The 25648-nt window shown below is 43.1% G+C and overlaps 1 protein-coding gene across 1 annotated transcript in view; it reads left to right on the top strand.

Annotated features, from left to right (window-relative positions):
- DOCK2 (dedicator of cytokinesis 2) overlaps positions 1–25648 on the top strand; it is a 518836-nt gene that overhangs the window by 32642 nt on the left and 460546 nt on the right. The window contains exons 3-6 of the mRNA XM_045027214.1: positions 14860–14900; positions 20907–20962; positions 21345–21441; positions 22603–22751. Coding sequence (XP_044883149.1) covers positions 14860–14900; positions 20907–20962; positions 21345–21441; positions 22603–22751 — 343 coding nt within the window. The remainder of the gene's footprint in view (positions 1–14859; positions 14901–20906; positions 20963–21344; positions 21442–22602; positions 22752–25648) is intronic.

Here is a 25648-nt window from a genome sequence, read left to right as displayed (position 1 = left end):
GATGCAAAAAGGAATAAAATAAGACTGGAACTTGCAGTAAACTTGTGGTGATAAATGCATTGCTTATGCTAGAGATAGATAAGGCCATGCTGGAGTCAAACCAGATATTTTTGTTTTGACCCACACATTCACAGCCTTCCTGAGTTATGCTCCATGAAATTGTCAAAGCCAGTGAGATGTCATATTTTTCACTAGGCAAAACTGAGAGTTACTTGGTTTGGCCCTGAAGCTAAACAAATCCACCTGACTTTAGCTTAAAGCTAAGTCCAGACTTGCATGAAAGGTGTATTTATCTTAGGGCTAGTCTACACTTACTGTCCGGGTCGACGCAGTGAGTTCGACTTCTCGGAGTTCGAACTATCGCGTCTGATCTAGACGCGATAGTTCGAACTCCGGAAGCGCCGCGGTCGACTCCGGTACTCCACCACTGCAAAAGGCGGTGGCGGAGTCGACCTTGGAGCCGCGGACTTCGATCCCGCGGCGTCTGGACGGGTAAGTAGTTCGAACTAGGGTACTTCGAGTTCAGCTACGCTATTCACGTAGCTGAACTTGCGTACCCTAGTTCGACCCCCGCCCTTAGTGTAGACCTGCCCTTAGTAAAACATTTTGATGAATGTGGTCTGAGTGAAAATTTGGTGAGAATCCCAAGGACTGCAAAGTTGTTTTAATATAAATATCTTGCATGACTGTACCCTATTAGATATTTAAAACCTTTTAATGCCTTTGGCTTCTATTGGGTAAAATAAGTATTAACTGTAAAAAAAGAAAAAAAGTTTCCTGATATTTTAGACAGGATATGCTCTGCCCTAGCGTCCTCTGAGAGAAGGGGCTCTATCTGCTTACTTTGTGCCACTTAGGCTGAATCTATACTGCATGCTTCTTTTGGTGGCTTTTTGAGTATGCACTCAGGGCAGCTCCACTAGTACTCATTTAAAGTAGCAGTGTAGATGGTGAGGCACGAGTTAGGCAAGTAGAGTACAGATATGCTACAAGGGTGTGGGTATGTAACTGAGTCAATACCCCAAACAGCTCTCTGCTTTCCCAACTACTGCGACTTCCATCTACACTGCTATTTTTAGCGTGTAATATCCTGTGGCTGGAGCCTTTCCCTCCTGCCATGAGGGTGGAGGGGAGGAGTGTAGCTGTACTGGTGGAGAAGATCAGGTGGTAGTCTGTAAGCTGTCTCCTGAAACTCTCAGGAGAGGAGTGAGTGGCCATTTGCAGTGGTTCTCCTTCGAATGTATGCATACATTCCATTGTAGGTGTGTGTGTGCCCAATGCACCTGAGTTGAAGATTTTTGCCAGTAGTACCACTAGGTGGCATATGTACCCCAGCTCTCCTTGTCTGCCATCTCCTCTCAGTGAAAGTTGGAGTTCTCCGTGTCTGTTTGCTTTGGTTAGCCAGTGTATTCTGAAAATCTTTGCATGTATAGAACAAAAAAGCAGAGGGACTTCTGTCTAGAAGTTCACCTGATGAAAGAGGAATGTGTCCTGCGTTGAAACCAGATCCCAAACATGAGGTGACGGATTCTAAATCCATGAGGAATGTACTTCCAGCCACCAGCAACTCAAAGCAGAAGTCAGGTGAAAAACAATGCTTTTCATCTTCACCATTGCCACCTTGAAGCTTTCTGATGCTGACAAGTGCTCAAAATCTCAATCTTCTCAGAAGAAACCTCCCAGTAAGTCCTCCAATACTGGTTTGAGGTATCATAAACGTAAGTACTCTCCAGCTCTGTCAAAGGATGCATCATGGACTCCGGCTCCTTCAGGGCCCATCAAGTCTGGTGCATTTAGTTAATCAGTCAGTCTCTAAACCTGAAGTCCAACCCAGTGATGGCAGTGCTTTCCTGTCCACAACCACTGGGTCACATGGCCTTGTGCACATATGTAACTCAGCATACCAGGCTTAACCTTCACTGTTAACAGGCTTTGCTCCATTTTGTTTTTTCGTTTGACCAGACAACCTTTGGTCATGCTCATTTGTGTACCTGAATGAGTGTTTCAGTCTCTGAACTGGTGGCTGTACACTTGTAATATGTGCAAAGGGGTCCCATTTCTATCTCCAGAACCAACTAGAACTCTGGTTACAGATGCATCTACCAAAGGCTGGGGGTCTGCCTCAATTGACTTCATGCACAAGCTGAGGTCTCTCTGCATACAGATGTGAAGTTCCATGCTATCTGTTGGGTCTGTGAAACATTTATGTCTTTCATCAGGAACTAGTTGGTGCAAGTCCTTACAGACAACACCACTGCCATGTTTTATCTCCACAGCTGTGGGGAAGGGTGTGGATATGTGCAAGAGTGACTCGTCTATATCAGGAGGCTATCCACTTGTGGAACCTATGCATAAGAACCAAAGTTTCCTCAAGATAGTTCCATCTTCTGGGAGTGAGGAATGCCACTGCAGATTCCCTTGGCTGGGCTTTTTGCAGACTACCACAAGTGGTCAATCAGAAAGGACATCACCCTCCAGATCTTCCATCAGTCAGGATACCTGGAAATAGACTTGTTCACTACCAACTTGAACAACAAATTCAAGAACTTTTGCTCCAGCCTGAGTTGCTGTCTGTGTTCCTTAACAGATGACTGGTCAATGGGAGAAGAAATACATCTGCTATATGCATTTCCTCCAGTCCCTCTCATCCCAAGGGTACTCAGGAGGATGAAAACAGACAAAACAACATTTATCTGGGGGTATGTCTACACTACCAGAGTCGTTCGATTCTACTTAAATCGAATTTGTGGAACCGATATTACAAAGTCGAACGTGTGTATCCACACTAAGGACAGTAATTTGACTTTGTGAGTCCACACTAACAGGGCAAGCGTCGACATTGGAAGCGATGCACTGTGGGCAGCTATCCCACAGTTCCCGCAGTCCCCGCTGCCCATTGGAATTCTGGGTCGAGCCCCCAATGCCTGCTGGGGGAAAAAATGTGTCAAGGGTGGTTTTGGGTAACTGTCGTCATTCAACCATCACTCCTGCCGGCGGGCAATCAGTTCGCGCACTTTTCTGGTGAGTGACAGCGCGGATGCCACAGCACTGCGAGCATGGAGCCCGCTGCGATCATCGCTGCAGTTATGGCCGTTGTCAACTCCTCGCACCTCAACTCCTCGCACCTTTTCACAGTCAGATGCTGAGAAATCGGGCGAGGAGGCTATGGCAGCGTGGTGAGGACATGAAGTCAGAGAGTGGCACAGACCTCTCACAAAGCACGGTACCCCGCGCCGTGGAGATCATGGTGGCAATGGGTCATGTTCATGCTGTGGAACGGTGATTCTGGGCCCGGGAAACAAGCATGGACTGGTGGGACCGCATAGTGCTGCAGGTCTGGGATGAATCACAGTGGCTGCGAAACTTTAGGATGCGTAAGGGAACTTTCCTTGAACTGTGTGAGTTGCTGTCCCCTGCCCTGAAGCGCAAGGACACCCGCATGCGAGCAGCCTTGACTGTGCAGAAGTGAGTGGCCATAGCCCTCTGGAAACTTGCAACGCCAGACAGTTACCGGTCAGTAGCGAACCACTTTGGCGTGGGCAAATCTACCGTGGGGGTTGCTGTGATGCAAGTAGCCAACGCAATCGTTGAGCTACTGCTCTCAAAGGTAGTGACCCTGGGAAACGTTCAGGTCATCATAGATGGCTTCGCCGTGATGGGATTCCCAAACTGCGATGGGGCTATAGATGGAACTCACATCCCTATCTTGGGACCGGACCACCAGGTCAGCCAGTATATTAACCGAAAGGGCTACTTTTCAATGGTGCTGCAAGCACTGGTGGACCATAGGGGACGTTTTACCAACATCAACGTCGGATGGCCGGGCAAGGTTCATGACGTGCGTGTTTTCAGGAACTCTGGTCTGTTTACATGCCTGCAGGAAGGTATTTTCTTCCCGGACCACAAAATAACTGTTGGGGATGTGGAGATGCCTATAGTGATCCTTGGGGACCCAGCCTACCCGCTAATGCCCTGGCTCATGAAGCCCTATACAGGCGCCTTGGACAGAGACAAAGAACTCTTCAACTACCGGCTGAGCAAGTGCAGAATGGTGGTGGAGTGTGCTTTTGGACGTCTCAAGGGGAGATGGAGAAGCTTACTGACTCGCTCAGATCTCAGCAAAACCAATATCCCCATTGTTATTGCAGCTTGCTGTGTGCTCCACAATCTCTGTGAGAGCAAGGGGGAGACCTTTATGGCGGGATGGGAGGTTGAGTCAAATAGCCTGGCTGCTGATTATGCCCAGCCAGACAGCTGTGCGATTAGAGGAGCCCAGCGGGAAGCGCTGTGCATCTGGGAGGCTTTGAAAGCTAGGTTCCTCAGGGAGCAGGGTAACCTGTGACTATTAACTTTGTTTACAGAGAAGCTGAACCTGTCCCCGTTTCTTTACCCAGCTAATGTTGACTATCCTCTGCAGTTACATACCCCGTTCACCCCGTTCCCCCCCTTCCAACGCATGCTTAAAAATAAAATACATGGAACTTTGTTAATTAACACCGTTTTCTTTATTACTGATTTCGCGGTAAAGGGTTGAAACTGGGACGCAGACTGTGCTGGGTAGGGTGTGTAGTGATGTAAAGACCGCTTCTAAACTCGAGGAATGACAGGCTCCTGCTCCTAGAGCAGTCCGCAGTGGTGGACTGGTTGTTTCAACGGAGCCTGCCACCCCTCCTTTTCGGGACTCTGTGTGTGGGGGCTATGTGACTTTGTGGCGGGGGAGGACGGTTACAGATCCCCTGCTGCGTGGCTCTGTGATCCAGGATAAGGACCGCTGCATAAGATCTCTAACCGCCCTCCTCTGCCACAAAGTCACATAGCCCCCCCCACACAGAACATGGAAACCACCTCCCAGACTGACCAGGGTGCCTAGTGACTGCACTGTGTGTGTGACCTGCTGCTGAACCTGCCCCGTGTCTGTACCCTGGTAAAGGTGACTGTCCTGTCCAATTACCAACCCCCTTCCCCCCCTTCAAACACAGTCTCCTCTAAAAGAACATGACGGAAACAGTAATTAACAGAAAAGTATTTTTTATTATCAACTAGACAGTTAGGGGATGAAACTGGGATGGGGGCTTGGGTGAGGCGGGAAGGAAAGGACTTATCAAAATGTTGGGAATGAGAGCCTTCTTGTACTTGAGCACTCTGCAGGGGTGGAGTGACAGTTTTAATGGCCCCTGCTGCCCCTCCTTCTTGGTACTTTGGGTGGGGGGGTATGGGACTTTGTGGCGGGGGAGGGCGGTTAGAGAGACTGCTGTGGGGCTCTGTCCTCCTGCCTCCGGTCCTGCAGAATATCCACAAGGCACCGGAGCGTGTCCGTTTGCTCCCTCAGTAGTCCAAGCAGCGTTTGAGTCGCCTGCTGGTCTTCCTGCCACTACCTGTCCTCCCGTTCACTGTGTGAGCGCTGGTACTGAGAAATGTTCTCCCTCCACTGGGTCTGCTGGGCCGCCTCGGCTCGGGAGCAGCCCATAAATTCTGAGAACATCTCGTCCCGTGTCCTTTTCTTTCGCCGCCTAATCTGCGCCAGCCTCTGTGAGGGGGATGCTGGGGTATGTCGGGAGACAGCCGCAGCTGTTTGATGGGAAAAAGGGAGTGAATTCCTTACAAAGATACATTTTTGCGAACAATGAACATAGTCTAGTCTGTTTCTGAACAAGACCATGCACAGCACCGATCTCATGCACACTCAGGACAAGGTCGACTTTTCGACCTTCTCATTCAGTGTCTGGGGTCTTTCAGTGGAGATCAGACAAGCGGGGCAGGACAGCAGAATTCGTGTTGCAGGCAGACATGGTAAGCCGCAGACTTTTGGCTGCTTAAAACTTAATTTATAGCAGTGCCCTCCTTTCACGGTCAGAGCAATGCTCCTAGCGTTGGCCAGTTCCTGCTGCCGGCAATCCAGAAAGCATGCACTCTGCCCCTGTCCCACCCCCTCGCGGCTGTCCCCGGGAAAGATCCCTGTATGCTGCCTCTGTCCCGCCTACACCGCATGGCTGTAAACTGCCGGTTACAGTTCTGTAAAGGAACAGGCAAGCAGTCCCAATCCTAACATTCCCCTAATTCAAAGCAGGTCACCATGAGCGACATCACCCTGATGAGGATCACTGCCACAGAAAAAGACCGCATGCTGCGTGAAAGCCAGCAAAAACCAGGGCCCTATGCTGCCATGCTCTGCGAGGCTATGATCCCAGAGTACCAGAGGATAGCCTGGCACGGAAGAGTGTGCTACCATGGGGGACCCAATAAGGCAGCTCTCCCCAGGAACCTCAGGCGGAGGATTTTCGATTACCTCCAGGAGAGCTTCGTGGAGATCTCCCAAGAGGATTTCTGTTCTATCCACGTTCATATTGACCTTTTCGCATAATTAATATTCCTGTTCTGTTAGAAATAAATGTTTACATGTTTAAAGCACTTTGCCAACTGATCCTTTCCCTGATTCAGGGTCCGGGTTAACGGCTGGGGAGGGTTGGTAGGGGATCTCCGTGAGGGTGATGAAGAGATCCTGGCTGTCGGGGAAATCCGCGTTGTAAGCGCTGTCGACTGCCACGTCCTCCTCATCTCCTTCCTTATCTTCCCCATCTGCGAACATCTCTGAGGAACCGTCCGTCGACACTATCCCATCCTCAGAGTCCACGGTCAGTGGTGGGGTAGTGGTGGCGGCCGCACCTAGAATGGAATGCAGTGCCTCGTAGAAGCGGCATGTCTGGGACTGGGATCCGGAGCGTCCATTTGCCGCTTTGGTCTTCTGGTAGCCTTGTCTCAGGTCCTTGATTTTCACGCGGCACTGCATTGCATCCCGGCTGTATCCTCTGTCTGTCATGGCTTTGGAGATCTTCTCGCAGATCTTCGCATTCCATTTTTTGGAGCGCAGCTCCGAAAGCACAGACTCATCGCCCCACACAGCGATCAGATCCAAGACTTCCCGATCAGTCCATGCTGGGGCCCTCTTTCTATTCTGAGATTGCATGGACACCTCTTCTGGAGAGCTCTGCATCGTTGCCGGTGCTGCTGAGCTCGCCACGATGTCCAAACAGGAAATGAGATTCAAACTGGCCAGACAGGAAAAGGAATTCAAATTTTCCCGGGGCTTTTCCTGTGTGGCTGGTCAGAGCGTCCGAGCTCGGACTGCTGTCCAGAGCGTCAACAGAGTGGTGCCCTGTGGGATAGCTCCCGGAGCTATTAGCATCGAATTCCATCCACACCTACCCTAATTCGACATGGCCATGTCGAATTTAGCGGTACTCCCCTTGTCGGGGAGGAGTACAGAAATCGAACTAAAGAGACCTGTATGTCGAACTAAATAGCTTTGTTGTGTGGACGGGTGCATGGTTAATTCGATTTAACGCTGCTAAATTCGACATAACCTCCTAGTGTAGACCAGGCCTTAGTGGCACTTGTCTGGCCAAGATAGTACTGGTTCACAGGCCTACACCAGCTTTCAATCAGGCCACCTAACTTCACTTTGAGTCAGGGATCTGCTATCTCAGAACCAGGGCTGATCTCCACACTACAGCCTCCAATCTCTCCTCCTCACTGCATGGATAAGCTCTAGTTAAATGCTTGTGAAAAACTGAGCTACAGAGATGTCCAAAATGTCTTTGTGAGCAGCAGGAAGGCTTCTGCTAGAGCCACATCCACAGTTAAATGGAGGTGTGTATCCATCTGAACAATCTCAGCATTTATCACCCCCAGCTACAGGACACTAGTCATATACTGGATTACTTATTGCATTTGAAGCCATCTGGCCTTTCAGTTCTTAGAGTTCACCTGGCTTCCATATCTGCAGTCCATCTGCCAGTTAGAGGGGTTTTCTGTTTTCTCTCATCCTTCGGTATCCAGATTTCTGAAAAAACGAGTCCATGTTTATTATCCAGTATCTGACCAGTACCATCATGGGCTCTTAATCTAGTCTTTAAAGGCCAATGGACTCTTTAAAACCCCTAGTGACGTCACCATTGTATTTCTGGAGGCAATAACTTCTGTAAGAAGAGTGTCTCAGCTACGAGTTTTGCTACTGTCCTTAATTTTTTTCCCTATGAATGAGGAGAAGGTTCCTTTCAGATGACATCCTAAGTTCATTGAAAATGTGATGTCATCTTTTCATCAGAACCAATCTATTCATCTTCCAGTGTTTTTCACAAAACCTCATTTTTCCAAATGAAGAAAGACTTCATACCTTGGATGTTCACAAAACTTTGCTGTTCCACCTTGATCACACTGTTGTTCAGTGTGATCCCAGGCTCTTTATAGCCCATACAGAGAGAGTCAAAGGACCAATCAGTGATAGCTCAACATATCTCACTGGATCTCTGACAGTATCAAACTTGATTACAATCTTGCAAAAATCTCTCCACCACCAAAAAAACCTCCCAAACAAACACACCCAACTCATGCCCCCAGGGCTCAGTCCACTTCCTTTGTATTGTTGAACAATGTTTTGATAACAGATATCTGTAAAGCAGCAACGTGGTCATTTGTACATAACAGGCTTCTCGGACAGCCGAGCTTCATCAAGTCAGCATTGCAGTCTTGGTTCAGATAATTCAAAATCCTACTATCTGTAGGGAAACTGCTACAGACTCACCAGCAGCAGAATGTATATGTGTACCATCGCTTGAAGGAGAGAAATGGGTTACTTACCTACAGTAACTGTTCTCAGATGTGTTGTGTGCTCATACATTCCACAACCCTCCCACCTGTCACACTACTTTTGAACAATAACTTCACTAGAGGGAGATGGAACTGAAGAGGTGGACATGCCCGTTTTATGACTTAAGCTCAATGTATGAGGAGAGTGAGGGTGCACATGCCACCTAATGGTACTGCTGGCAAGAGTCTGATTTAAGTGCTTTGGGGACACACAACTGCAGTGAAATTATACATGTGCACAACACACCATTAAGTACAACTTACCAATGTAGGTAAGTGTTTTTTCTCCCCTCATTTCTTCATCATGCAGCTAGTAAGAGACCGGCTCCCACCCAAAACCACAGCTGTGGTGGTTATACTTGCATATACACTGTGAAGGAAGAGAAGTATTAGATAGGTGTTTTATAGTGCAAAGATTTGATAAACAAAACTGCTCCACAGCATCTTGTGACACTGAATTACAACATGGCTTGTGTAAAAGTGAACTCTTTGTGGCTCTACTACTCAGTTCCCAATCTATCCTGATTATAGCAGGTAACACTGGGTCTAGTTCTGCTCTCATTGAAACTAGTGGGAGTTGTAAATACACAAGGTCCACAGGATCAAGCTAGTAATGCATCCATAATGACAGGTTTCTACCCCTTTTCCTAAAGCTGGCCTTAAATAGGAACTGGAAAACATTGCTACTGTAGTTCAGTGGTTTTTAATTTTTTTCTTTTCCTTGTTTAAAATGCCATCTTAGGACACAGAAAAATACAATTGAGAGGGGAAGGCTTTATTGTTCTGCACATTTGTTTGGCTGCTGTTCAGTTACCAAACACCATAAATGTGAACACTGCTTCACAAACCCATGAAGCGCAAGGTTGCAGCCTCTACAGGCTGGAGTATAATGCAGACAAAACAGAAATGAAATATGCTGAGGAATGAAAATGACATCAGACAGTGCTGGAGAGGAGATCAATCTTGGAAAGCTAAAATAAACAGGTGGATTTTAAGGAGGAATTTGAAGGAAATTGGTGGGGCCATGGGGGAAGATTAAGGTATCTTGAAGTATGGCATGAAAACAAGGGGGAGGCAAACGGAGTGCATGATGAGCAGCTAGAGCACAAATCTTTTCACTAGTAGAATGGAGGATGGCTCTTTAAAAAAGCACAGAAGTACTGACTCACAACCCCCTAGAACCTGCAAAGTTTAACTATAGCGCTGGTGGGAAATTGGAGAGAGTGTGAACCTGATAGTTATTGCACTAACCTGGGATGTGTGAGACCTGGGTTCAAGTCCCTGGTGCAAGTCTGGCAGTGTAGGAACTACAGCCTGCATCACCCACATCCCAGGTGCGTGCCCTAAACTCTGCCAATCCTGGGGCTGGTGGTCTCTATTTTGCAAAAAAAATTCCAGGGTCTCAGTTTTCTCCTCGTGCAGAATAGGAAGCTTCTTGCAATTAAATTTTTTCTCAGGATGGGACAAACATTTTCTGCACAGCTCTACTTGATTGTCCTGTCCCTGCCTGCTTAATTTGAACCAGACACTGTAACTGTGGATGGTAGTTAAAGTGATTTCTTTGTTTGTTTCTTCTTGTTTGAAATGAAAAACCCAAACACATTCCAAAAATGTCTTAACAAACCAATTTGACATCCCCTTCCACCACCCCAATATACTTTTTTCAGCTGAAACGATTTGCTGTATTAGGCCCAAATTAACAAATAGTTTTGGTGCACCAAAAATATATATTTTGCAGCAAATTTACTAATTGACAAAATAACATTAGCTCTAATGGTAGATCCACAAGCTGCTCCAATCTATGCCTCCCTACATGCCTCCTTGGAATGGACATATATGAAGCTATCCAAGCCCAACTCATTCCAATGGGCAGAGCTGAAGTCTTCTCTGGTTGTACAGGGCAACAGGGTCTTGGGGAAGGATGTTGGTGTATGCATTACTAGTGTTCGGTATGTCTTGATTTGAGGGGAGGAACGTCATTCCTTCCCATCTAAAAAAGAGATCTCATGGCTCTAAAATGGAGTTGAGCAAGGGCTGGTGATGGGCCCATTGGGCAAGAAATGCATCCCTCAGAAGTGACTAGGGACGTGACAGGTTTGCCAGAGCCAGTGGAGCATTCCCCCAAAGCAAGCTCCTTTTAATTTTATAGCAGTCAATTGATGTCCTACTCAAGGTGGCCACTTGGGCTTTAAATTCTACTATGTAAAACAAAATTTTCAAAAAGTGCGGTCAGAATTAGGGCCCTGACCTGGCAGGACTTCTGGGTTAAGATGGGAGATCTTTTCTTTTGTTGCCACTTCACCCAGAACTGCTCCTGGAGGAAGTAGCCAGCCCTTCTTACCTTGCCAAGATTTGCTTCTGCCCACTCCCAGCCCTTTTAGCTGCTGAGGAACATCTTTGCATTGTTTCAACTAGCCATTGATCCTGGATGGTCTCTCTAGGCAGACTTTGGAGGTCTAAACTTGCTTCTCTTTTTCCCCAAAAGGGCATCAAACCACTGGGGCATCAGATGTCTGGTAGGCTCTGTCTCAGGGGAAGTTGAGGTAGCCTCCTAAACATCAGTGAGAATCGGGCCTCCTGCAAGAGATGCTTCCCTCAGCCTCCTCTCATTAGTTAAGACTAAAATGAACCCTTTCCACAAATTGTTTTGTGTGTGTGTGTGTTGGGGGATGTTTTTGAAAAATCCTCAGACACATCTGTTTTCTTACCCCCCCATGTCCTTTCAATTAACTCTTTGCAGAGAGGTAGAAGGTTCCTTTGGGCTGTGCCAACCTCTTTTAATATTGTGGTGACTGAGAGATGATAAGGAATTAATTTACTTGAGGTTTCCCCTCCCCCTTTCCTGGCTTCTATTTGAGTGTACGGCAAGGCTTTTTTAAAAAAAATGCAAACATGTATCTCTTTTACAGTGACTTGCTTCATGAATAGTTTAGTCTAGGGTATGTTAATATTCTGTCTTGTGTTCTGTCTCCTGTACAAGGCCCGTTAGCAGAACCCGGGAAGCAGTGCAATGCTATTATGCTGAACAACAAAATAAAACGAAATTTCACAAAGGGTTGTTGTTAGCTGTCTGAATAAAATTTAAAATACTCAGCTCTTGACTTGCTGTGAAATTTGTGGTCTTCTCAAAACAGTTGCTCAATGAGGGAAGTGGAATCTTTCATATTGTGTAAGTGAGGAAGTTAGTCTCATTCCAGATATTTTGAAAGGTATGTCCTACAGCAAATTGTAGCTGGTAAGCATAAAAAAAAGTGTGTGTGTGTGTACAGACATATCGCATATACAAAAAAGCTCATGTAGAACCTGCATACGATGGTGCGCAGTCATGTTGACTGTGTGCACCAGTGATGAATGATGCATGAAATGGGGTTTTTGTGCACACTGTTGTAAACGGGCATGTAGATTATGTACAGCTACTTTACTCAGTTTTAGATTTAGGGTGGGATATTCATAACTGCTCAGTGTGGGTCTAATTCTGTTTCTGTTGCACTCCGTGGTAAAATGCTCATTGTGTACTATCAGACCAGAGTTACATTGGCACTGAGCACTTATGAAAAGCCTTCTCTTGAACCTTTGTTTTAAAGACTGCAACTAAATTGAGCATTAGAATATTGCCGCTTCTAATTTTTATTTAGTAGCTTAGTTACAAGAATAGGAGTGCTGCTGTTCACAACAAGAGTGCTTTATATGGAGACTGGCAAACCTTTCTGAAGTGAAGCATGTGAACTAGCAGCTAATGTGCACTGGCTCTGGTGTCTTCTGTGCTAGAAGCCAATAGCACCCTTTTGTAATCCCTACTTGTTATGTTCACAGGGTTGTAGGTTAATACATCTTAATGCAATTCAAAACAAGAAATGAAGTACTTGTGGGGAATTTCCATAGTGAGACTAATTTCTATTTCATCTTAAGAAAAAGAGGGCCAGGCTAATCATTTTGGCTTCATATCCTGGCTATTCACAGCTCTGTGAAATAGTTAACACAGACAATTAGTAACCAACTGTGTCCTGCTGTCTGATGTACATAATAACCAGACAGAATCCCATGAAAATTAGAGGGGCTCCATATGAGCGTACAGGCCTGTTTGTGTCAATCAGATAGCAGGATTGGGGCATATTTGGACAAGGCAGCTTTCAAAGCTCAGTGGGCCCAGTTTCTCTGCCAGCTATACCATGACCTGTAGTATGCTTTTTGCTGAGGTGCTGGCATAGATCTCTTTTGTCTGTTGTATCCGTTTCAAATTGTATTACAGCATAACATTTAAGTTTCAAACTACTTGCAAAGTCCCATCCCAACTTTATTTTGGTATAAATGGGGCAAGCCCTTTTTTATTACAAGTGCAAGATGAAATTCTGCTTTTTTTGATGAAAAGAGAATGAGTCTCAAGCTGACGAATTGTTAGTAAAACCTTAATGTACTTAATAATTGGAGATATACCAATCTTCTAGAACTGGAAGGGACCTTGAAAGGTCATTGAGTCCAGCCCCCTGCCTTCACTAGCAGGACCAATTTTTGCCCCAGATGCCTAAGTGGCCCCTTCAAGGATTAAACTCACAACCCTGGGTTTAGCAGGCCAATGCTCAAACCACTGAGCTATCCCTCCCAACCTCCGACTTCCATGATGGTTCTGCATTTCTCAAAGTCCTCTCTTTAGCTCTATGTATTTGATGCTTCCTCTCAACTAGCAGGCCTCGGAAGACTTTTTAAGCAATGAGTGCACAGCAGACTTGCTTTTTGTACTTTGTCGGGAGTGACTGAATGTTTGAGAGCTATGTGATTAATAGTGGGTTTAGAATGTGAAGATGTTACTATGCCTTGTATTGCCTCAGTACCTATCTCTATTGATTTCTGCTGTATTGCTCTTGTAGAACATTCTATCATCCTGTTTTGCTTATTTCGTTCAGCTGCATATCAGAAGTCTTCAGGGTTAGTTCTTCTTGCAACAACTATACATTTTTGATGTTTAGCAGTGGGTGGGGCATACTTGTTTCTGTCAGTATCTAGTAACCAGAAATTCATAGGTCACATCTTTGTTTGAGTAATGACAGAGGTGAAGCAAATCAAGTCTTGGAAATTGTGGTGACCTAGATTACCTGGTTTACTGGGAACATACTAGACTAGACCCACAAGTCTGAAAACTTAATGGGTTGCTTTAAAACTAATTTGTTAGATGAGAGCAGAACGTCTCTATGTACATAATGCAAGCTACTTTGAGTAAATGCAGATTAAAATTGTTACAAATAGCATTACTATAGGCATCAATAAATGTAAAAGTTTAATAGAGCAGAAATGGGTGAAGAAGGGATTAACAAGAAGAAAGATAGCAGCAGTCAAGAGAAACGATGCCAGTAGAAAGTGAGCATAAGGAGAAGTAGGGAGAAGGCATTAAAAACATTTAGGCATTCACAAAAAATGGAAGAAGGGGAAAAAATCTGACTGGTGTTGCAGACAAAATAAACCCAGCACGAGAAGCAGACGTGCAATGGAGGTAGAAGTGAATGCATGTTGGTTTGACTCCTTTTGGTTTAATTTTACTAGCCTGTGTTTGATATATTTAGCACTTCACAGCTTTGTGTTGAGTTCACAGTTGTGGTTTTCTATTATATATGCCTACATGTAAAGCCACTCCTGAGAAAAGAACAGCTTTTGTTCTTCATGCTCAAAAGAAGCTAAAACTCCCTACAACTCTTTTTGGGTGTTGTCTTTTGCAGATTTTTTTCTTGAGTCATAATTTTCAGTGCTTACATGAAGGGGGATCATGGGTGGAAATGGTATCATTAATGAAAGACTAAGATACCACAAAGGGATCAGATTTGAAAGTTTTATGTTTAATTTCTACATACAGGGTAAATGGGCCTTGATATGCTACACTTGGTTATTTGCACTCATTGAAAGGAATAAATGGGTTGGGAGTACAGGATGTGTCCTATCCTGTAAACACAGGGTGAACAAATATTGATCCAAATTCATACAAGGGGAGTTACTCTACTGGGTGCTTTCTGCCCCACACTTTTGTTTTGTCTAAACACAAGAAATGGAGGGCCTTACATTTTTAGATGTACTGTATTTAATCTTCGAACATGCTTTGCTGTTACTTTCCGTGCTTTATTATTTTACATGCAATGATGATGATAAACACATCATATGAATTTCTTTTTGTGCAATTTATGCAAGTATTCCGTTGTACTGAGTTCTGTTCTCTTCTCGATTTTTCAGATTGGTACAAGGGATACCTAGTAAGACACAAAGGGTTCGAGGTAAGGTTGTACTTTACATTCTTGTAAGATTTTATGCTAAAAATAAACAATTTCACTTCTTGGTGTTAGTTTATTTCAGAGCTGTAAAAGAATTAAATCCTGATCAGTTAGTCCAACCACCTCATTCTGTTTTAGTTCAGTGGGACTCTAGGATTTGACCTGAAGTTTGTTCTTAAATATGAAGAGAAGAGAGGATTGTGTAAAACAGATCAAAGAGAAAAGAACAGATGTGCCTCCAGGTCAAGAGCGCTGATGAAGATGTGACCTGAAACACTTGATTAAAGTTAATTTATTGCAAAATCGTAAAATATTGTAAGTGCTTCAGCATTTGTTCCAAACATTCCTAAGCCCAGATTCAATATAAATTCCCATCAAGCTTCAAGTTATTGGCTAGGAATGACAGCACAAGCCTTAAACTGTGATTGTTTTGGTGGCTTCGCGTGTTTCTCAACGTGAACGTTTCAGACTTAGAATCTGAGCTCCTCAGTTAGCTTGTAGTTACTGTGTTAATTTAAACTTTCATTGTGTTGTGAATTCAAACATAACACATTTCAGTTATGACTTCCTGCAAGGTTAACTTGTCATTCGACATACTCAAGAACCTGAGTTCAGTAAAAAAATACCTAGAGGTTTACTTGATTTGTATTGAATTTGTCACAGAGACTAAAAAGTTTATTTGGGGGTTTGAGTGGAGGATAACACAGATTTTTTTTATAAGTCCACTATTCTGATAAAACACCATGCGGACTACTAGGAAGCAGTAGTTAATATTGCAAAAGAGATGTGATATTTGTAAATGTGATCAGCACTACCTGCAGATGTACGAAAGTCTCGGAACAGAGCTATCACAGAAAATTAATATATCTGAGAAGTAGGACATTCCTAGTGTCAGTAAAGTGATGTTTGAGTCATTTAATATAAATGCCTAACCTAAATCCACGGAAGACCTTCTTAACAGGGTCTAATTCTTGTCCTATTTTCACTGCTTTGAATAACCTGATCATTCTGTTCTTAACAGGTTTCAAAACTACAGTCCCTAGGAGGGGCATGTTTCAGTCACTGGAAACTAATTATGCTGTTAATACTTTCTGTGGATCCAGGTGCACACTACAATGGCAAAAGCTATTATAAAGGAAATCCATAATCTTGTTAGTCTGGGGAAAGGGGACAAAAATCCTATATAGCCACTCATAGGAGGATGCTTGAGGATCAGGGGATACTTTTAAAAAGTATGGAAGACAATTTAGCCCGCCTGCCCCTGAACTCATTGATTCGTGAACATAAGATTCAGCATTGATTTTGCAGTTTCAGTCAATAGGCCATCTTGATTGGGTGTTACTATGAAGTAAGTGTTTAGTCTATCATCTGTTGCTCTGCTTCATTTACTAGTTAAGTTTTTTAATATTTGCCTTTGCGTCCGAATGCACCCACTTTTGGTCTAAATCTCACTTCATGTATCCTGAGTCTGCAGCTGGTTTAGCACACTTTCTTCTGACTTCTGGTCAAGGTAGTCTGTGGGCAGTAATTTTAGCTATTCTCAGGCAGGGGGAGCCATCGGCTACAATAAGATCAAACTTCAGCAGCATATATCTCTACCCTTGTTTCTTCAAATTTGCTGAGAACATTTTGCCCTGTGTGCAGATTAGAATATGTGAATGACTTAAACATGTCTGCTGCTTGGCTCTGCCAGAACTGGAACAGATTTGCATCTTTGTTACCATCTATTTACTTATTGGTCTGTGATGTGTTTACATGGACATAATTACAACTTTAATGTTCTTAGATTAAGCAAGGAACTGTTATCCAACAGGCATCTTGTAAATTGTTTTACAAATACCTAAAGAAAGAATCTTAAGCTGAGAAATGAATTACTAAATTGGCAAGTGAGATCCAAGTTAAAGGTATTGTCTAAAACTTACCAGAGTCCTATAGGTTTGATTTTCTTTTATTAAAGTGCTTGTGGTGTCATGTTTTAAACAAGTGAGTATCATAGACTCTAAGGTTGGCAGGGACCATTGTGATCATCTAATCTGACCTTCTGCACATTGCAGGCCACAGAATCTCACCCACTCACTCCTGCTAATAGACCCCTAACCTCTGGCTGAGTCACTGAAGTCCTGTATCAGTTATGGTATCAGTGCAAATGATGTTTTCTTTATAAATATGTAGAATCTATTTATTCGCGTTCCTCATGGTACCATCTGAGCACTAAAAATAATAATGCTAATAGTAGATGTGCAGGGCACCTGACTCCCCTGCTGCTATTACTAGCTGTTGCAGGTACTATGGAGGGCCCTCCAATGCTCAGGTACTGTATCAAGAGCAGGAGGTGGTGCCTGCTGGTGCTATAGCAGCACCTCAGCAGAATCTTTATGAGGAGAATAGGTTGCTGTCTGCATGTGTGTTGTCTGGTGTCAAGGTGATCCCCATCCCCTCACCCCTCTGACCAGGGGTGGCTCCAGGCACCAGCATGCCAAGTGCATGCCTGGGGCGGCAAGCCACAGGGGGTGCTCTGTCGGTCGCCGCAAGGGCAGCAGGCAGGCTGCCTTCGGCGGCTTGCCTGCGGAGGGTACGCTGGTCCCGCGGCTTTGGCAGACCTCCCGCAGGCTGCCGCCAAATCTGCGGGACTGGGGACCTCCCGCAGGCAAGCCGCCGAAGGCAGCCTGCCTGCCGTGCTTGGGGCGGCAAAATACCTAGAGCCGCCCCTGCCTCTGACATTTGAGCTGCTCCCTTTTTGAAGCTTCTCCTGCCTCAGGAGTTGCTGTTGCAATTGGTCCTTCATGCTGATAATGACTTAACAGACAAAAGTGAACCTGAAAATCTTGCTTTTAAAATATAGACCAGAACTAGCCACTTACTCATCCTTACCCTTTTTGAAATTCGGGTCAGTGAAAATTTTCATCCAGATGCACTTGAACTATTTGCCTAAAATATTCTGAACTGGGCCAATAATGTTTTTTAAACAATTTGCAAGGCTTTTTTACTCTCTCCATTCTTTGTACTCTCTTGTGTTGAGCATTATACCCCAAAGAAATTGTATATGGTTGTCTTTCTACCAAATGTTGTACAACTAATTCAAAATGTGCATATTAAAATGAATATTCATTAAGTTGGGGGGATATTGAACAGTACATTACACACTGCCACAGACTTGCTATCTGATGGGAGGGGACAGTTTATCATAAGACATATATGTGCAGAGATGCCTAACTGAGCTTGCATGAGCAAACTTAATACTAGCACTTCCTAATATTTGAAACTGAGATCTCAACTTTCTTTAATGTAGATTTTTGTATGTAACCTACTTTGTAAATTCAGAAACCTGCAAAGTTAAGTGCGCTGGAGACTCCTCTACAGAGTATTATGAGACCTTCCCAATGAAACAAAGGGGCCAAGAAACACTGATGAATGTATTCATCCTCCACCACTTTCAAAAAAGAGGTGAACTGTCAGGACGTACCCAGCAGAAGAGGCAGCAGTTGAGATTCCATTACTCGACATGTGTAGTGCGACAATCAGGAGGGTAACAACTTCAGTTTCCAGCTTGAGCCAATCACTGGGCAAGAGAAAAGCCAGCACATCATCTTTGACTGACACTCAAATCTAGCCAAATATGTTCCAGAGGTTTAAAATATTTAGTAAATCTCCAAGTTGAAATCTAGAGCGAGAGCCATTTGAAATTAAAGGGCGTTCCCAGGAAAGTCTGAAAGGCTTAACCTCTGGAACATATTAGGCTACATTTGATGTGTCAGTCACAGATGATGTGCTGGCTCTAATCCCTTCAAGTCCAAAGAAATCCAAACTCTGTTACCATATCTAGGCATATCAGCAGCTTTGCTTGCTAGCGTGAGGGAGATTTCTTCCTCGAAAGACCAAACTGAGAGAGTCAAAGGTTCCTTGAGGATAACATGCAAGAACTCAGTTGCCGCAGTGCCACTATTATCACATGAACTAACCTTGCCTGCTCAGCAGTAGTCTGCAGAGGTCAATTAGCGATAAGAAAATCAAATCTGTTTTTTGAGAAAAATCCCTTGCTAGAGCATGTACCTGGCACCTTGCTAGGCATTACTGAAATCTCAGTTGTTTGTGGGCACATCTGGTTGTGGATGTAGAAGGCATATGGTCAGATTAAATGGCTTCCTTTATCCATAAAGTGTAAGGAAGGGACATGCTCTTTCAGTTTCATTCAAGAAACCCTGCAGGCTCCTCACAGCCGTAGCCCCATACTGTGAGCTCAATGTTTTGTAGGGTGGTAGAGACAGGCTATTTGTCACAAAAGCCATTTATTGGGCAGAGGTGATTGGGTCCACTAAGTCATCGTCTTCCCTTCAGACTGTTGCTCCTTCACTTCAATGGAAGTGTCGATATATACTCTACTATTTCTATTGTCTGTTTCCCTCAGACCACTAATGTTATTGATCTTGTCCAGATCATGTTTATAGATACATTTTAAATACTGAAGGGATCATTGTGATCCTTTAGTTTGACTGCTTGTATAACGTGAGCTACAGGACTTGCCTGAACTAGAGCATATTTTATAGAATTAATCCAATCTTGATGTTCGTATCAACATCCTTCCTGAATTGTGGACTCTAGATCTGAACACGTGATTCCACTAGCAGTTGCACCAGTGCCAAACACAGAGATAATATAGACTTTCTACTCCTACTTGGGATGTCTGTGTTCATACATCCAAGGATCGCATTAGCTCTCTTGTGGCCACAGCATCGTACTGGGAGCTTGTGTTGAGCTGATTATCCATCATGAGAGCCAAATCTTTTTCAAAGTCAGTGTGTCCTAGGATAAAGTCTTGTAAGGATGGCCTATTTTCTTTGTTCCTAGGGTCTGACTTTTTACATCTGTTGGTCTTAATGCATGTTGATGGAGCCCTGCTTACCAAGTGATTCAGATTACTCTGTGTCAGTGACTCTTCATTATTTACCATTCCCCCAATCTTTGCCACCTGCAAACTTTATCAGTAATTTGCTTTTTCTTCCAGGTCACTGATGAAAAGGTTAAATAGCATAGGACCAAGAAGCAATCCCTTCAGGATCCCTCCCCAAAACATACTAGCTTGATAATGATTCCCCTTTTAAGAAAGGCTATGCTGGGTAAGACCAATGGTCAATCTAGCCCAGTATTCAGTCTCTCACAGGGGCCAGTGCCAGATCCTGCAGAGGAAATGAACAGAAGAGTGGAATTTTGAGTGATCCATCTCTTGTCATCCAGTCCCAACTTCCAGTAGCTGGAAGTTTAGGGATACTTGGAGTATGGTATTGTGTCTCTGACCACCTTAGTTTACAATTAGAAAAATTAACATGGCACATGGAATGGATTGAACACTGGCTAACTGACCGGTCTCAACGTGTATCATTCTAGCTGAATCAAAATGTTGTGCAGTCCCAAGTCAATTGACTTTCAGAAATATAAGTATTCACTTCAGCACCATTACTTTTATCAACCAAACTTGTAATCTCTTAAAAATATCCAGTTGCAACCAAACAATATTTATCAAAGTTCCTATAAATAATTACTTGTTTACTTCCCAGAAGCCTTGTGAGTGTCTTGGGCAGGAGGGGTGACTACAGATACTTACTTAATGTTTTGCAGTAGGAAGCCTTTTTGGGCACAGTAAAAATTGCAAACTGCCTTAAGGAGCAGCAAAATTGACGTATAAAGGGAAACTGTCCATTTATAGTACATCACCATTATATGTGTACTTAAGGGGTCTATTTTATCTTCTTGTTGCAAAAAGAGAGAGGTGGCAACAAAAGTATCACCACGTATGTGTTTGAAGTATAAATAACTTTGGACCAAAACCCAGGATTTGGTTGCCTAGTTGGAGGAATTCAAGACACATTTAAGGTCTGCTTTCCATTGTTAATAAACAGGGAAAATCACTATGGTAATGGCATGGTTTAGTGTTTTGGAATAACTTGAATTTATTGTTTTAAGAAACATTGGAGTAGAATGACAAATATGTGTGTTTGGTTTTGTTTCCAATAGGGAATATTTCCTAAATCTTTTATCCACATCAAAGAAGTTACTGTTGAAAAGAAAAGGTATTTCATTATCACTGTTGCATTTGGTTAATTGACATTAAAGAATTTTAGACTGCTTCTATCTAAAATGAAAGTAGATATCTACTTGGTACATGACTCTTCAGTTTATACTGGGCTTTTATTAATTGGGAAGTGGGAATGGAATAACTGAATTGTGAACAGACTTGCAACCTCATTAAAAAGGAATAAAAATATCTGATTAGTTTTAACTACACAAGCTACGGAGACAGAGAACGTAGGTATTAATTGTCATTTTATCTTCCTAATGGATGGATCATCACTGTCTAAGAACTAAGTTCTAGGACATTAAGTGACAAATACTTCACAGTTGGTTTGTTAGGTTTTAGTCATGTTAATTTGTCACTTTTTCCCGTCTCCTTAGAAATACAGAGAATATAGTACCTGCTGAAATTCCATTGGTGCAAGAAGTTACCACTACATTATGGGAATGGGGAAGCATTTGGAAACAACTCTATGTGGTGAGGAGAAGTTTTTGCCATGACTAAAATTAGATGGAAGATTGGTGAGAAAAATGCTTGGTATCCAGGGATGCTATATTATGCATGTTAAATAGGCTTATTTATATGTATCAAGCTGTCATTGTAATTGCCCTTGTTTTATTTCTGGAATACAAGATGGGATTTGAGAGAAGATTTAATTAAGAAATGATCTCTTCATCTGAGTATTTGGGTCACTACGTTGTTCTCCAGTAGTATTAAAATAAATGACATGGCTTATAATTGTTGCTTAGAAGTAGTTGAACTTCATGCTTTTAGATAATTAGTCTCCTGTGTCTGGCTCATTTTGCATAATATATTTGGCCTGTGCAGTATGTGCGCTTCAAGGAGGAGGATGCAGGTAGATCAGGAAATGTGCAATAAACTTTTTTTCGTCTGAAAATGGCAAATTGTCAAAACTGGCACTTGTTTGTTGGGAAGGTTTCTCTGGGCCAGGATAGAGCTTTTGCAGACATGGGGAGAGACCAGAATAGCCAATTTTTTAGGACAGTCATTTTTGATTTGTGAGACCTCGATTCAAGACCCTCTTCCGAATATCCTCCAGAAAGGCAGCCAGTCTCCACCTTGCCAACAATTCATTCTTGTTATGCCTCTTTGTTATATTGGAGAGCCCTTTTTTGCATTCAGTGTTTTTCCCTCTGCCCCAGTGATGGTACTTGGACTTCGGCAGGAGACTCAATTAATCTCCTTTTTGGTAAACTAAACAGATTAAATTGCTCAGTGTAGGGCATTGTCTGGAGTCTTTGAATAGTTTTTTGTGGCTCTTCTTTGCCCCCTCTCCAGTTTTGCACTTTTAAAAAAAGATGGACACCAGAACTGTGTGATCAGTATTTTGATATTGGTCTAACCAGTGCGGTATACATATGTAATATCACCTCCCTTATTCTCTAGCTGGGGCTTTCTTCTCCTGCAGATTTAGTACCCTTTAAATAACACTGTAAAATTCACAAAACAAAACTACTTCCAACCTCCATCCAATCACACAATTACCATTCCCGGGCTTTGAACCCGTAGCAATGTAGAGATTAAACTATTTTGAATTGAATACCTAGTATACAGTGAAGGACAATGTAGGAAGCTGAAATGAAACCAAGTCCCAAATGTGAACACTTTGTATTTCAGGCAAACAAAAAAGAGCGGTTCCAGCAGGTACAATCTATGATGTACGACCTAATGGAGTGGAGGTCACAGCTTCTGTCGGGAACACTGCCCAAAGATGAACTGAAAGAACTCAAACAGAAAGTCACCTCCAAAATTGACTATGGCAACAAGTACGTTTTTCGTTGTGCTAAACGAGTACTGGGAATAACTCCATTATTTTCAGACATGTCACTGGTATAGAGTGGGGGGCAAATTTTCCCTGTTTCTATGTCCCTAGCTTGCAAATATTGGGTACCTACACATCCTTTTTGGCAGACCACTCCTCTACGATCCCTGCTGCAGCAGCAGACTCCATGTTCCCTTGCAGTCATGGTCACCCTTTCTTGAACAGGGACATCCAGAATTTTCAGCTGCTTCCCTATTTAGAATCAAACATTTCAGGATGCATGATCTCTGTTGCTTATGCAGACACACTGGCATATTGGAAGGATCAGTTCTAGGTTGATCATATTGGAAGGATCAGTTCTAGGTTGGGCAGTTTTATATTCAATATATATATATATATATATATATTCAATCTTAGCATGTTCACACATGCCCACAAACAAAGGCAAGCTCCAGTCCCATACAAGATACCTGGTGGTTGTAATACCATGCTGCCACCTGAACAAAGGTGCTGAAATGCGATGGTCATAGGTAAAGTATAAGAACCTGAAGTGAACAAAATCCTGATGAAGATGACGAGAGAAAAAAATAATTTGAAGTTTCCAGGCCAAGCTCATTGAGACTGTTTGGGAACCTGGTAATACAAGTGAAATACCTGTGGGTTTGATGGTAGCTTCACTCATATTTTCACTGCTTCTCCCTGATGCAGAGTCACCACAGCATAGCTCAAGCACAGGGCAATACAGGGGCAGAGCTGAGTGGTGTTGCATTGCCTGAGATGTGAGTGAGAGCTTTGCAAACCAGTTTCCACTGTTGGGTGGCAGACTTTTTGCCTCTGTCCATTACTTCTACCTTGAACTGTTGCAAATGGCTCTGGTAGTGGCAGTTCCAGGGTCTATGTACGATTGAACATCATGGGTTGTCTGTGGCCTGCATTTACTGTAACTTAGCGCACTCGATTTTATAAAATCTGTTTTACAAAACCGGTTTATGCAAATTCGGAATAGTCCCGTAGTGTAGACGTACCCTTACACAGCCGACATTAGGTGACAGGGAAGTGTGTACCTAGCCTACAGCGATTGTACCCACAGAATCAGGGATTAAATTTCCCTCAGGTTCAGATGGGGAAAGCTATTTTTTGTAGGGAAAGAGGTGGTTTGCTTTTGCTCATGGTAGCTTGTTTTCATTTATGGAGTGAGACTCAGCAGAAACATGGTACAGTGGTAACCAGCAGTGTCTTCTGATTCAGACACTGTTGGTTACCACTGTACCATGTTTCTGCTGAGTCTACCCACGAGCTTACGTGGGTGTCGCTCTTAATATAAACATATTCAGCAGTTTTCCACTTAGGTCTGAACATGTTAGTTTGGGGAGTTTACATGGACCGGAATCATCTGAGATACAGTGTTGCATAACAAAGGTTGCAAATTGGTGAATGATGGGTTTAATGATCCCTGAAGGCAAATTGTGCATTCACAAGGCTTGAGTAAACTACACAAAAGTACAAAGCATGAGTAATTAATGTATGAATCAGACATTTTCACAAATGTATCTTGTGAGCTCTGATTTAATTCAGAGGAAAGATTTTTTTTTCAGTTGATATCTTTCAGTTGCTTTTGTGAAAATAGATGGTAGTTTTATGTTGACATTAACTGAATTATTAAATGGAGCTCTTAAGACTCCGCCCCCACTCCAGCTTCAAATCCTCTATCATCTGTAAACTCAACAGAAACATGATGCAGGTGCAGAGAGAATATTTTCTTCTTTTCAGTCTGTTTAGCTAGTTCAAATCAATGACTTGTTCATTCAAAATTAAGAAACCAACTGGAAGCTGAAAAAGCAGGAAAGCTTGTTTTCTTCTTACAATATATGAATAAATACTAGGTGTGAGAGGATGACATCTAATGGTTTTAAAATCTTGAAGGATATGGTGACCAGACACTCAGTTCAGTTCATTAACTCAAGGTAATAATTCCTTTGTATAATCATTTTTAAATGAAAAACATGTTTAAGAAAAAATTACTAAACTATCTAGCACTCTTATGATAGTTTTACTTCACATTTAAAAATATTTTTTACATTTTAATTGATTTCACATTTCCATCCAAATAGACCTTAACTCAAATCACAAGGAAGAAATTAAATAATTTAGTAAATAAGAAATACACCATTCACCATTGTTTAACATAATAAAAATGTAAAAAAAAAAGCACCTGAATAAAATAAGGTAAGCTATACAATTGCCTAAATAAATGTATATAGATATAGTGTGTTGTCCTGGTTAGCAAAAAGAAGCATAAAATGTAGTGTAAAGATTGTCATTAGCTACAGATAATATGTTTCAGTGATTCCCAACTAATGAGAATCAACCTTTCCTTAGGAAAATAACTAAAAAGTACAAATGCAAAAGCTGATTAAAATCAATAATTTAAATCAGGGTTCCCTGCTTGCTGATTGAAATCACGATGACAATTGATAATTTAACAGCTTGAATTTAAATCTGTTGGTCCTGGGGGAGGCTCAGGTATTGGGGGTGGAGGGTGTCAGTCTGAGGAAGGCAGTGAGGAATTGTTGTGGGCACACAAGAGGAGTGAGGAGGCGCTGGGGCAGAATGGGTCACCTGGGGAGTTGCTGGGGTGCCAGAAGGAAAGTGCTGGGACTGTGTTTGTTCCAAGGAGAGCAGGGCTCTAAGAACAAGCTAGAAACTGGAATGGGGCAGACTTCAGTATATGGAAGAAACACTCTATGGTGAGGTATGTGGAGTCTTGAGAGAGTGAGACCCTGAGTAGAAAAAGAGGGAGACAGTCTGGTGCAAGGGAGAATCAGTGGGTAAGGGATCTGGAGAGGAGGAGGAGAGTCCCAAGACTATCGTGGAAGGACCAAGGAGAATGGAGAGGGTGGG

The sequence above is a fragment of the Mauremys mutica genome, chromosome 8 (assembly GCF_020497125.1).
Source record: "Mauremys mutica isolate MM-2020 ecotype Southern chromosome 8, ASM2049712v1, whole genome shotgun sequence".
Taxonomy (NCBI): Eukaryota; Metazoa; Chordata; order Testudines; family Geoemydidae; genus Mauremys; species Mauremys mutica.
Note: the sequence above shows the minus strand (reverse complement) of the source record. Positions and strands in the feature narration are given on the sequence as shown.